This window comes from Lutra lutra, chromosome 9, assembly GCF_902655055.1.
Source record: "Lutra lutra chromosome 9, mLutLut1.2, whole genome shotgun sequence".
Classification (NCBI taxonomy): Eukaryota; Metazoa; Chordata; class Mammalia; order Carnivora; family Mustelidae; genus Lutra; species Lutra lutra.
In genome coordinates, this window is record NC_062286.1 from 128,309,228 (window position 1) to 128,322,711 (window position 13,484).

General features: G+C 50.5%; 1 protein-coding gene across 5 annotated transcripts in view; it reads left to right on the forward strand.

Annotated features, from left to right (window-relative positions):
- The window catches only part of HNF4A (hepatocyte nuclear factor 4 alpha), a 62,428-nt gene extending 56,596 nt beyond the window's left edge, over nt 1–5,832 (forward strand). For all 5 annotated transcript variants that reach the window (XM_047745477.1, XM_047745479.1, XM_047745478.1 and 2 more), the window contains exons 9-10: nt 1,546–1,698; nt 2,771–5,832. In XM_047745477.1, coding sequence (XP_047601433.1) covers nt 1,546–1,698; nt 2,771–2,913 — 296 coding nt within the window. In that variant the 3' untranslated portion in view covers nt 2,914–5,832. The remainder of the gene's footprint in view (nt 1–1,545; nt 1,699–2,770) is intronic.
- The last annotated feature ends 7,652 nt before the right edge of the window (nt 5,833–13,484 follow it).

The following is a 13,484-nucleotide window of genomic DNA, read 5'->3' on the forward strand; positions in this document are numbered from 1 at the left end:
TGTAGTGGGGTGAGAGAATTTTGCAGCGATAGCCCTCGTCCAGTGGGCTGGTAGGATAGGAGTCGGGATCTAAGTGAGGGCACTTGAACTTAGTTAGGATTTGGGAGGCGATACGGTCACGGGCAATGGTATGGCTAAGGGCCACCTTGGCACATAGTTGGGACTGGATAATCTTTTTTTGTGGGGGCTCTTGTGTACACTGTTTAGCCACAGTCCTGGCCTCCACCCATAAGATTCTGATAGTACTCCTATAGGAGTGACAGCCAAAATGTCTTCAGGTACTGTCAAATGTGTCCAGAGGGCCCCAAATCTCTCCCAGTTGAGAACTACAAACTCATTGCATTCTCACTTTGACCCTGTGAATTATGAATTGTGAATTAAGTGTCGCTGAGATCAAGATCAGAACTTGGGCGCCTGGCCGGCTCAGTCAGAAGAGTGTGCGAATCTTGATCTCAAGGTCGTGAGTTTGAGCCCCAGGTTGGGTGCAGAGATTACTTAAAACTAAAATCTTTTGAAAAAGGCAGGGGAGGATCAGGATGGAGCTTGTGCTCTGTTGCCAGATAAACTTGGGTAAAGTAATTAATCTGTCCAGGCCCTGTAATCTCATCTGTAGAATGGGAATGGGATAACCCACCTTAGAGGACTGTTGAGAGGATTCAGTTATTTTGACATGAAAAGTATGTAGAACAGTACCTGGCATATATTAGATGCTCAGTAATTGATAGCTGTCAATTTAGAGGACTCTTGCCATCCCTCAAGTCTCATCATGGCACATCAGTGACCACTGCCATGGTCAGTATCTTATATGGTATTATCATTCTGACATGTTTTTTTGAAGCAGTTACTGTGTTCTAGACACTTTGCTAGGCCTCAAAAAGGAGAAAAATATAGCTGTAATTGTAATGCTCATGGACAGAAAAGTAGATGTTCCCAAAAGATGGGTTGCAGATAGATTCCTATGGGAATTCCAAGGAAGGAGAGGTTTATTTCCTACTGGGGAGTGAAGAATCAGGAGAAGCTTCCCAAAGGTAGAATTACCTGAGCTGGAATTTGGACTGGTGGACATCGGGGGGTGTGGAGAAAGCATCTCTCTTGGAAATATATGTGTAAAAGCAGAGCTAGGGAAGTACAGGGAGCACTTAGGTGCTATCAGTAGGTTAGTTTGGCTGAAGCAGAGGTGTTGGGGGGACAAGGCTACAGGTGAGTTGGCACCAAATGGAAGGACTTGGCATGCCATGGAGCTTGAGAGCCATTGGTTAAATCCACTATGTTCCTATTCAGTGACTACACTCACAGCTTCCTTATATGCTCCTTCTTTCTTTTAACTTTTGTTCTTTTGGTTTTTTGGATCCTCTTAAGAACCTCGTAGGACCTATAGATAGGAATGGTAAGCCCCAGTTTACTCACCCAGAAATCGGTAGCCAACAGGCACTGTCAATACTGGGTGAACGGGTTGATTGGCCACACTTGAGGAAGGTGTACCACGAGGCCCGTGGTCTTTATCTTGGACCCCCTCATCCTGACTGAGCCCCTCTCTACCTGCAGGGTCCTCCAGTGATGCACCTCATGCCCACCACCCCCTGCACCCGCATCTGATGCAGGAACACATGGGCACTAACGTCATTGTTGCCAACACGATGCCCTCTCACCTCAGCAATGGACAGATGTGTGAGTGGCCCCGACCCAGGGCGCAGGCAGGTGAGCAACTTGAGCTCTACTCAGCAAGGAATGAGGTTGGGACCAGAAAGGGGAGTCAAGAGGGGTGGGTCTAGAAGATGGGAACATCTAGAAGATGGGATATTACGGTTCTCTGTGCTCTAGGGTATGGAATGAGGAGTGAGATTACTCATTCGTTAAGGCTGTTTTTTCACTGAGGCCATTTATTCAGTGAGGTAATTAACAGCCTCTGTTGAATGAAGCTGTCCTTGGGATGAGGGATCCATTGGGTGGACATGTCCACTGGGATAAGAATTCCATTATGATGTTGCCTATTAGGTAAAATTGTTCTTGAAGTACTGCCCAATTTTAGGTAAGAGTATCCGTTAGACCGTTGGGTGAGACTCCTCATTGGGTGGGGATGTCCACTAGTCTAGATGGTCCCCTGAGGTGAAATCTTACATGAGTGAGTTTGTCATTGGACAAAGTTCTTCAAAAGTAAGATTATCATCGGGATGAGGTGGTCCACTAAAATGAGATTGCATTTCATTGAGATTGTTCTTTGGGAAACTTGTTCATCGAATAAAGTTGGCCAAGTGGGTCATGGTCAAAGTTAACTTTCAAATAGGCGATGCTGTGAGGCCAGTTAGTTTCCATTATTCATCTTCCTAATATTAAAGAAATGGTATTTTCGAAGTTAGTTGGCCAGACACTTAGGTCTCATCAGCTGCTCCTCTTTGTCTCCAAGAAAGGATATTGCTGTCACATGTCCCACTGTCCTTGAAGAGAGTCAGAGCTGGGCCCTGATTTGGAAGAAGCAGCCCAGATCTCCATGTTAAATGGTGGAGGAGATGGGGGTTGGTAGAACCTGGGCAGAAGCCTCTGGCCACAACTGGCCCAGCCATAGCCTTCCAGACCTTACCAGACTTAGACGTCAAGATCAGGGATTCAAGGTTTGAGCTGTAGGAAACCTTAGAGATTGTCTAGTTTAATTCTCTCATTTTCTAGAAGAGAAAACTAATTCAGAGAGGGGGAAGAACCTTCCTAGGACTCTGGTTATTCCCCAAAAGCTTGAAATTCTCAGTAGCCTCTGTCTGTCTCTCTGTCCTTCCAGCCACCCCTGAGACTCCACAGCCCTCACCGCCAGGTGGCTCGGGGTCTGAGCCCTACAAGCTCCTGCCGGGAGCGATCGCCACCATCGTCAAGCCCCCCTCCGCCATCCCCCAGCCGACCATCACCAAGCAGGAAGTCATCTAGCAAGCCGTTGGGGGTCGGGGGCTCTGCCGGCCCCCCAGACCCCTCAGAGAGCCCCAGTGGTCACTTGTTCACAGTGAAGGAAGCCATGACAACAAGGCCAGTCTCAGGGCAGCAGTGGAAAGGGCAAGGGGACCAAGAACTTGGGCTCTGGGCCATAGCCCGTTGCTACCCTCTACCCCCTGCTCTGGATGACAGGGCTCTGACTCGGGGAGGCCCCAGCTGGGAAATCCTCTGCTGCCTTCGACAACTCTTCTCTTACCGAAGCCACTGCCTCCTTCCCCTTCATCATACTTGCCCCCTACTTCTTCAGCCCCAAAGGACAACTGTCTGGAGACGACACGGGACCTTGCTTCAACATAGCTCCCTTCCCCTTCAGATGGATACTTCTTTCTCCAAGTACTGCCCTAGTCCCCAGACACAGAGCCCTTCAAGGCTGGGTCGGATTGGGGCATCTGACCTCTCCCTGTTCTCCTACCCCAACCTCCAACCTCTCCACCTGCCACTGTTACCTTCCTCAGCCATCCTAATTCCTCCACAGCCACCTCTCCAGAGGCTGAAGGAAACTCGCACGCAATCCCCCAGTCATTCCAGGAGCATTTTTAAAGCACCAGCTGGGCTAGGCACAGTGTGGGAGACTGGTGAGAAGGGGGACACCCTTCCATCTCTTACCTGTGGCTCTCCTCAGGGAATCAGGTGGGTACAGGGGGTGGTGCTCCCCGCAGGCTGTCCACCACGAGAGGACAAGCCAAGGTGGACAGTTGCAACAGGAACTTGGAAAGGCTGAGGTGGTCAGAGAAAGCTCTGGGGCAGACTCTGCAGTAGGCCTTTATGGAAGGGCAGGATTCCAGCTGGTGGAGCAGGTGAGAAAGGGCCCAGGTCGGAAGAAGGGCATGGGAGGGAGGCGATGGAAAGACCAGGCTGTCTGGAGCAGCGTAGGGGTCTTAAATGCCAGGACTGAGGCACTGAGGTTTGGGAGAAGCCGGGGAGGAGGCACAGTGGGTCGGGAGGGAGCGGGGAGGTCAGATAAGGGCTGAGGACATGATCCAGGTGAGGACAAGGCAACCTGGAGACGAAGATGGCTGGATGCGAGCCCAGCTCAGAAGGACATCAGGGAAGAATGACCCCCTTCTCCAGGGCTTGTCTCAAACTCTGCCTCGTTTCTGGTGCTGCGTTAAGGCACTTGACACACATCACCTCCTTGCCTCCCAGAGACTGTTCCAGAAGATGAAATTGAGATCTGAGTGGTTGATTGATTTTTCTGGAACTCACACCGCTAGTAAGTGGCCAAGTCAGGATTGGACCCCAGGTCTGCCTGGGTCAGAGCAGGAGTTCTTGACCAGGGTGCCGAGCATCTCTGAAAGGGCACCTCTGTCCTCACTGTGATCCATTGGAGGGACTTCCTGCCCCTGTCATCAGCCTCAGAAGCCGAAGTCTTATTTGTTCCAGGGGCCCTGCCCACGTGTAGGATTAAGACTGTCTTGGAGTTACATGAATGTCCATTTGGGGCCCAGCATCCTGTCTGCTGAAGAACAGGAGAATTCATAACTCTTGGACCCCTTTCTTCTCCTCACCCCCCAAGTCTGGGGTAGGGGTGTCAGGGGTCTTGTTCTTAGGAGATGGACCAGTGTGGCCTGGTGGTCCAGGAGTGGGGTATTTTGGGCCAGGGAGACATGGGAAGGCCTGGGTTTGAGCGCTGCTCTGGAAACATTAAGCCCCAGAATGGAACAGCCAGCATATCATCCATGGAAATTTTGGTAGCTTTGGGAAAATTCTGGAAAATGCCACTAGCCAGTGGGAACAAAAGGGATGTATCCTGGGGGCTGGAGCTGTGCTTAGGAGAGTTAGACTGGCCACCAGTCCCCACCCCAGGCTGACCCTTCTGAGTGGACAGGGGTAGGACCCCAGCGCCCCCAAATTCCATCCTTAGTGATCGCTTTTTGTGATGCAGGCATGAGGGGTTTGAGGGCAGTATGTCCAAGAGAAACCTTTACATCTCCAGTGGTCCCAGGAGTGGCCTGCCCATGCCACCAAGCCATGTTCCCCGGTCCCAGGAGAGACTGTCCCCTGCTCAGAGCCCTCAAGCCTTCTCCAGCCATCCCTCATTCTGAGTCCGCAGAAATCCCGGTCAGGGAACCCAGACTCATCTGGGGTCAGGTGGGGAGGCTGGAATCTTTCTGTCTTTGTGGCCATCCCCACCCTTTGCTCCTCCAGTCCCCCACTGGTGCTCAGGCCTCAGTCACGGGGACGAAGTTGAGATAGGAATTTTCCACAGGATGAATTAGGTTAGCAGTGGCTTTTAATAGTGGCAGCCTTCTGGGTCAGGGGCTCAGTCCTCAGTCCAAAATGACCCCTTCCTGGAGGAGAAATCCGTTCTATTTTAATAATTTTATTGGAATGCAGGAAGCCCACAACAAAGAGCAGTTGACTTTTCTGACTCTGAGGACATGGCATTTCAAGACCTTTCTCTCTCTCTTTGCCACCTGAGTTCTAGTCCTAAAATATAAAATCTGGAGAATGAAACAAGGGTTGGGAGGGCAAGCATGGACCCTCCAGTTCCTCCCCTGAGAGCCATTTCCCTGGGCAGCTCTCAGGAGCTTCCAGAACCCACAGGACTCCCTGCAGCATGGACAGAGGAGAGGGTCAGAGATGGATGCTCCTGGATCTTTTGAAATGACCAAGCCAATTACTTTTGCCAAGTTGTTCCGTAAATTTCCCTGAATGGGTTGAATTGTGAAATTCACACCAAGCGATTCTGGAAGCAGGCTGCTTCCTGTGGGTGTGAAAACCACCCGCCCCCGTGCTAACCCCCAAGCCCATCACTGCCACCCAATGGGGCGAAGAAGCAAAAAACCATTTCTTACTCTTGTGTGTTTTAACAAAAGTTTATAAAGCAAAATAAATGGCACATATGTTTTCTAAGTCCTTGGATGGGTGTCCTTTCTTTCCTTGTCAGGTGTTAGAAATAAGAATGAGAAGAGCCAGATGGTCCTTTATGGTGGGAAAATGCTTTTATATTGCTTTTCAATCTCACATCAAGAGGTAAGCAAGTTAGACATTATTATCCCTGCCCCCTGCCCCCCATTTAGAGCTGGGAAAACTGAGGCTCAGGGCAGAGGTAGAAGTGGGACTCTAACTCTGATCCCCGTTTCCAAGTGTTCACTATGTAGTGAGAGTGACAGTCAATTCTCCCTCTGGAAGAGGGGAGGGATGTGGTGGGAGAGTGATGGAAAGATCTGGGGGTTTGGCAACAGGGTCCGAGATGGAGCCTAATTCTGGGTCCTTGCCAGGGACCTTGGTCTGGCCACAACGCATGAGTAGGCATGAGGAAATTTCATAAAGACAAGTGCTGTTTTAAAAAACAATAAAGGCATGGGATGCCTGGGTGGCTCAGTTGGTTAAGCGGCTGCCTTCTGCTCAGGTCATGATCCCAGCGTCCTGGGATCGAGTCCCACATCGGGCTCCTTGCTCAGCGGGGAGCCTGCTTCTCCCTCTGCCTCTGCCTACCACTCTGTCTGCCTGTGCTCATGCTCTCTCTGTCTCTAACAAATAAATAAATAAAATCTTTATAAAAAAAATAAAAAACCATAAAGGCAAGGACGCACCAGAGAATTTCTAGCCAGGTCTGTGGCCACTTTGGCCCTCTCCCCTGGTAAACTAGGTGGGTGGGCTCGTGCCGTGGCCCCCACACATCCCAGCCTCATGTTCCCTCGGGGGTGTGTCCTGCAGAGCTTCTCTTCCCAACTTCAAGTTTGGCAGTGTGACATGGATGGTAAGGGTGAGACAGGTACAGGCAAGAGCTACAGATCAAGGCTTTGCCCCTGGGGAGCGGTTGCTACACATCACCAGCACGCCAGGGCATTCAGGGATGGGGGATAGGGCTTATGGGGTGGCCGGAGTCCGGAGGCCCAGGTGTGGAGTCACACAAGGATGAGAGTGGAGCAGGACAACCCTTTTCAGCTTCCCCAAGGGAGGTGACAACATTTCTGGGCCTGGGAGTCACAGATCAGTGTAATTCCACTTCTCCAAGCCTCATCTGGAAACCGGAAATGATGCTTCCCTCTGGGAGTGTTGTCAGGATTAAAATGAATGAGACCAGAATAAGTGGAAGAGCTCTTGGGTGTGAGGTGCCTACCACCAGGGGCTCAGTGTGAACCCTCCATCCAGACCCTTTCTAATGAGATACAATCATCAATTTCTCCAGCCTCAAGAGCACCTGTGAGCTGCCTGCAGATCCCTGAGGCCACCCCCGCCTTCCCCTGTCCCTTCCCTCCCTTCCAGAGCTCCAGGAAATGTTTTCCATAGTGTTGCAACACAAGCCTTGTCCATGTGTCTGCCAGCATGGACCTGGGGGCTGGGGGCCAGCGGAGGCTACCACAGTCCCAGACTCTGCTTAATAAACCCATATCAAAACCATAAACCCTGGGCCCCATAAATCCCTCTGGCCTTGGCTCCTCCACCTCATCAGCCCTTTGCCCCAGTTAATCTCAGATCTCTGCGTGGGCGGCCAGAGCTCCCAGTTTGATTTCCATTTCAGTTGCAAAACAACATCAGCTTGGGTGACAAACAGCGAATCCCATCACCGCCAGGTTAGATTGGATGAAACCCAAGATTCAGAGAGGCCAAGGAACTTGTCCTAAGGTGCCCAGCTCGGGAGCCATTGAGCCAGAACTTGATCCATGCTGCTTCTACCAACCCATGTGGCTTCACTGAGGACTGGGAATTGCCCCCCACCAACTACAAAGGTTGCTTCCAAAGCGATGATGCACAAAGCTTCTAATCCCATTATTCTAAATGGCGCCCCATTGCTCAGAGTGAGGAGGAGAAGTGAAGGTGTTAGGTTGCACGAGGGAGTACCGTGTGGTGTGAATGACCCATCACCCCAAACGGGCAGCGATGCCCTACTTCCTCTTTCACGGAACCCAGATCACCTTTGATCTACATTTCTCCAGTCAGAATGTCATATGTAAATTCCAAAGTGTGATCTAAGAGACCAGAATCCCAGGATCCCAAGCAGCCTTTTTGATGACAGTGGAACTAAAAACCAAATTCTGATTCCAAGGACAACATTTGACTTCTTCCTCTTTGCAGGGCTTTGATGGACAGAATCTGATCCTCACGATAAACCCCCAAGTTGGGCACCCTGTTGTTCTGTCTTACACATGAGGAAGGGACTTACCCAAGGTCCATAAGTGATGTAACCGCTGAGATTGAAACTGCTAGTTGTCTGACACCAGGGGCCATGGCGATCGAGGAGGACATCGATGACTGGGTCACTGCATGGTGGGCATAGAAACAGTCAACGGGCAAAGCCTCATGCCAAAGCATCCTGGGGGTTAGGATAAAGCAACGTCACAAGGGGCCTCCTTCTTGGATCTTATGATTTTCCTTTGTAGGAGAAAAAAACAAGCAGTCGGAATATGAAGAGACCAAGGAGTGAGAGCGACAGGCCGTGAGATGGGGGTTTGAGGGAGTGATTGCTGTGGTCGGGGAAAGGCATGGCGAGTTCTTACAGGGGTGGGATTCAGGGGCTAGGAAGGCAGAGAGAAGAAGCACATTTAAAGTGGAGGAGAGGGAGTGGAACCAGAAGTGAGGGCAAGCAGCAGGAAGTGCAGCCTGTGGGTGGGAAGAAGGACAGGGACCAGTTTCCCACCCCATAGTCGTTTCCCCCCCCATAGTCATTGCACACCCCACCTAATGTTGTCCCTAGGTGTCCCTAAGATCACTCAGCGTGCTACTGAGGTCCTCATCCCTCACCAGGAAACGAGCTGTGATGGCTCATCCCCGCCATGAGGTAGGGACCCCAAACACTGGGCAAATGGAATTTCTTTTGGGGAAACAGGAAACCACCTGCAGATCTGCAATTGGCGCAAGGCTGTGGCCACATCTGTATATTAAAAAAAAATTTATTTATATATTTGAGAGAAAGAGGGAGCATGGGGGTTGGGGGACAGGGAGAACAGGAACAGAGCGAAAGGGACAAGGTGACTCCACCCCAAGTGTGGAGCCCAGTGCAGGGCTTGATCCCACAACCCTGAGATTATGACCTGAGCCAAAATCCAGAGTTGGACGCTTAACCAACTGAGCCACCCAGGTGCCCCGAGATCATTCTCGCAGCTTCATGGAGGACAGACAGGAGGAGGTACAAATGTAAGCAGAGAGAGCAGGGAAGATGGGAGGGCCCAGGTGACAGATGGTGGCAGCAGAGATGGAGGGGAGGGAACCAGTCCAAAAAAGCCACACATCCATGCGTTCACTCACTCACCACGTCTATTTAGTGAGCTCTGCGCACAGGTGAGCAACACAGAGTCCCCAACTCGACGAAGCGGGCTTTCTGGGAGGAGCAGGCAGACAGGGTTTTTCAGTGAATAAATAAACGAAGGTGATTCCAGATAGTCGAACATCAGACTCTCCGAGAAACAGCCAAATTCTTTAAAACAAGGTAACGTGGAAGTGTGGCTATAAAACAGAGATCACAAAACAGGGTAATTTGAAAGGATGGGGATAGGATCCCGTCAGGCTGAGAGGGGGAACGGACTGAGGTCTGGAGGAGGAGAAGGGGCCAGCCACGCAGAGCTCGGGCTGGCTGGGGAAGGCCAGCCAAGTGGAGGGACTCCAGGTATAAAAGCTCAGGTGAGAACGGAATGGGAGAAGATATTTGCAAATGACAGTATAGACAAAAGGTTGATATCCAGGATCTATAAAGAACTCCTCAAACTCAACACACAGAAAACAGACAATCATATTAAAAAATGGCAGAAGATATGAACAGACACTTCTCCAATGAAGATATACAAATAGCTCTCAGACACATGAAAAAATGTTCATCATCACTCTCCATCAGGGAGATTCAGATTAAAACCACATTGAGATACCACCTTACACCAGTTAGAATGGCCAAAATTAGCAAGACAGGAAACAACATGTGTTGGAGGGGATGTGGAGAAAGGGGAACCCTCTTACACTGTTGGTAAGAATGCAAGTTGGTGCAGCCACTTTGGAAAACAGTGTGGAGATTCCTCAAGAAATTAAAAATAGAGGGACGCCTGGGTGGCTCAGTTGGTTAAGCGGCTGCCTTCGGCTCAGGTCATGATCCCAGCGTCCTGGGATCGAGTCCCACATCGGGCTCCTTGCTCAGCGGGGAGCCTACTTCTCCCTCTGCCTCTGCCTACCACTCTGTCTGCCTGTGCTCATGCTCGCTCCCTCTCTCTCTCTGACAAATAAATAAATAAAATCTTAAAAAAAAAAGAAATTAAAAATAGAGCTTCCCTATGACCCTGCCATTGCACTACTGGGTATTTACCCCAAAGATACAGGTGTAGTGAAAAGAAGGGCCATCTGTACCCCAGTGTTTATAGCAGCAATGGCCATGGTCACCAAACTGTGGAAAGAACCAAGATGGCCTTCAACGGACGAATGGATAAGGAAGATGTGGTCCACATACACTATGGAGTATTATGCCTCCATCAGAAAGGATGAATACCCAACTTCTGTAGCAACATGGACGGGACTGGAAGAGATTATGCTGAGTGAAATAAGTCAAGCAGAGAGAGTCAATTATCATATGGTTTCACTTATTTGTGGAGCATAACAAATAGCATGGAGGACATGGGGAGATGGAGAGGGGAAGGGAGTTGAGGGAAATTGGAAGGGGAGGTGAACCATGAGAGACTATGGACTCTGAAAAACAACCTGAGGGTTTTGAAGGGTGGGAGGGTGGGAGGTTGGGGGAACCAGGTGGTGGGTATTAGGGAGGGCACAGATTGCATGGAGCACTGGGTGTGGTGCAAAAACAATGAATACTGTTACCATGAAAAGAAATTAAAAAAAAAAGCTCAGGTGAGAGACAGCTGAGAGCACTGGAGGCTGAGCAGAAAGGTCAGTGTGGCTGGAGAGTAGATGAAGTCTGTGCGGGGAGGGACAGGGTTGGGGGGACCCTCTAGGCCATGGGAAAGATCTTGGATTTTATTTTAGGTACAATGGGAACCTCTTAGAAGTTTTTAAATAGGGAGGTGATGCGATCTGTGTTCATTAAAGGTCACTCTCCAAGGGGTAGAGAACAGATAACATGGAACAGGAGTGGAAACGGCAAAGCCCAGAGGTGGTGTGTGCAGTGGTCCAGGGGAGAGAGGATGGCCGCTGGGCCAAGAGCAGGGTGGTAGGCAGCATTCGAAGGGGACTTCAAGACTCCTGCCCCCTGGGCTATACACACCGTCTCTCAATTATTCAATCAGACACTAATCTGAGTGCTGCAATGAAGGGATTCCGCAGATGTAATGAAGGTCCCAAACCAGCAGACTTTGTAATAGGGAGATCACCCTTGGTGGGCCTGCCCTAAACAGCTGAGCCCTTCAAAGGAGCTACTCTCTTTCTGGTAAATGAAATGAGAAGCACGAGAGGGATTTGAGGTAAGGGAGTGTCTTCAAGCCAGCTTTGAAGACAGAGGGGGCCCCATGGCAAGGAATGCAGGCAGTTTCTAGAAAAGGAGAGCAACCCCCCAGGGGAGAGCCCACTGAGACACGGTGACCTCAATCCTACAACCGCGAGGAACCAAATCCAGGCAACAACCTGAATAAGCCTGGAAGTGGATCCTTCCCCAGAGACTTCAGGTAGGAACTCAATCTTGTAAGACCTCGGGTAGAGAATCCCGTCACGCCATGCCTGGGCTTCTGACTGGATGCTGAGCTAGTAAGTGAGTGTTGTTTCAAGCCACTAAGTCTGGAATAATGTGTTAAGGGGGAATGTACGGGGTGGAAGGGACAAGATGGCCGGATTGGGATTTGGGGAAGTAGCACCGCCAAGAGCTGGCTAATGGGTGGGAAGTGTGAATGAAAGACAGGAAGTAGCTGTGGGACCGGTGGTCCTCATTATTGAAATGAGGAAGACTGTGGGCTGCAGATTGGGGGGTGCTGTAGAGTTGGGGGCTACAGATTTGGGGGTCTGAGATTTGGGGAGTTGTTGATTTGAGGAGCCACAGATTTGAGGGGGGCTATAGATTTGGGGAGCCATAGGTTTGGGGGGCTGTAGAGCGGGGAAACCATAGATTTGGGGACTGAAGATCTGGGTTTGAAAGCAGAATTCTGCTGGGGATGTTTGGTGGGTGTGAGGTGCCAATGAAACATCCACGAAATCATTGGATGGATATACAAGCCTAGAGCTCAGGGCCAAGCTGGGCTGGGGAGGAGGCCAAGTCATCAGCATAGATGTAATTTAAAAGCCAAGTGGGAATGTTGCTCAGCAAGAACAGGGAGCAAACGGCGGATCCCAGCCAACTGGATTGCAAATGCATCATTCTGAGTGTGAGATGCCAGACCGCAAACGTTACACACAATAGCCATCTGTCTGATATTCTGGAAAAGACAAAATTCTAGGGTCAGGTGCTGTGGTTGCCAGGCACAGGGGCGGGGGTGGAAGGTCCAGTACAAAGTGTCCTAGAGGAGGGGGCTTGGGTCACGGAAATGCTCTGTATCTTGACTGTGGTTGTGGTTACGCGGCCATGTACATTTGCCCAAACTTGCAGAACCATCCATTAAAGAGGTTAAGGCTTAGAATCTGGAAATGTATACCTTAAAATAAAAGAGGAAAGAAAAAAAAAAAGCCAAGGAGTTGGTGGAACTCATTTAAAGAGGGATCATATGGGGCGCCTGGGTGGCTCAGTGGGTTAAGCCTCTGCCTTTGGCTCAGGGCATGATCTCAGGGTCCTGGGATTAAGCCCCGCAATGGGCTCTCTGCTCAGCGGGAAGCCTGCTTCCTCCTCTCTCTATGCCTGTCTCTCTGCCTGCTTGTGATCTCTGTCTGTCAAATAAATAAATAAAATCTTTTTAAAAAATAAAAAATAAATAAAAATAAAGAGGGAGCGTAGCTAGCACTGATGAAGGGAGGATTCTACCCTGGTCCACACCACCACCCAGTCTGGAAGAAGAAGAGGCACAAACAACAAATGGAATGGAAGTCGATGGTGAGGGAAAGGGATTCTAGCCACGTCCCTAGCAGGCTTGCCACACGCTAAGTGCTCGCCGACACATCGTCTGGTATAAGCACCTCAGTGAGGCTATGAGGCAGGTGACATCAGCTGTCCTTCTTGTACAGATGAGAGGAAGGGACTTGCCCTGGGGCCCCATGGCGTGTCATGGTGGCAAAATGAGGAGCTCTGTACGGGACTCTGCCCTGCAACCAGTTCCCTGTTTGTTGAATGAATGAGTGACCAAATCAGTATCACTGTGCTCCAGGTGCTGATCTCACCCCCCAGGTTCACGCTGAGGATATGAGAACACGGTATTTTTAGAGAAGTTGGGGCCATAAAACTTGTTCCATTTCCCGACTTGTGTAACGTCCTGCCCCACCTCCCCGCTCCCCCGGCACCGTGGCTCTGAAATTGCTCCCCGGCCTTGGGAAGGGCTCCCAGGCTTATCTCAGGGGGAGAGTGAAACTATAAAAGCCTTTATAGCTTGAGATCACGTCTAGCAGAGGCAGTGATTGTCGCCATAAACCTGAGCAGCCCTGTGAGGGCGATGCCCCGGGCCAGGAGAGTCAGGGGACAGTTGAGAAATGCCAAGCAAGGGACAGCCACTGCT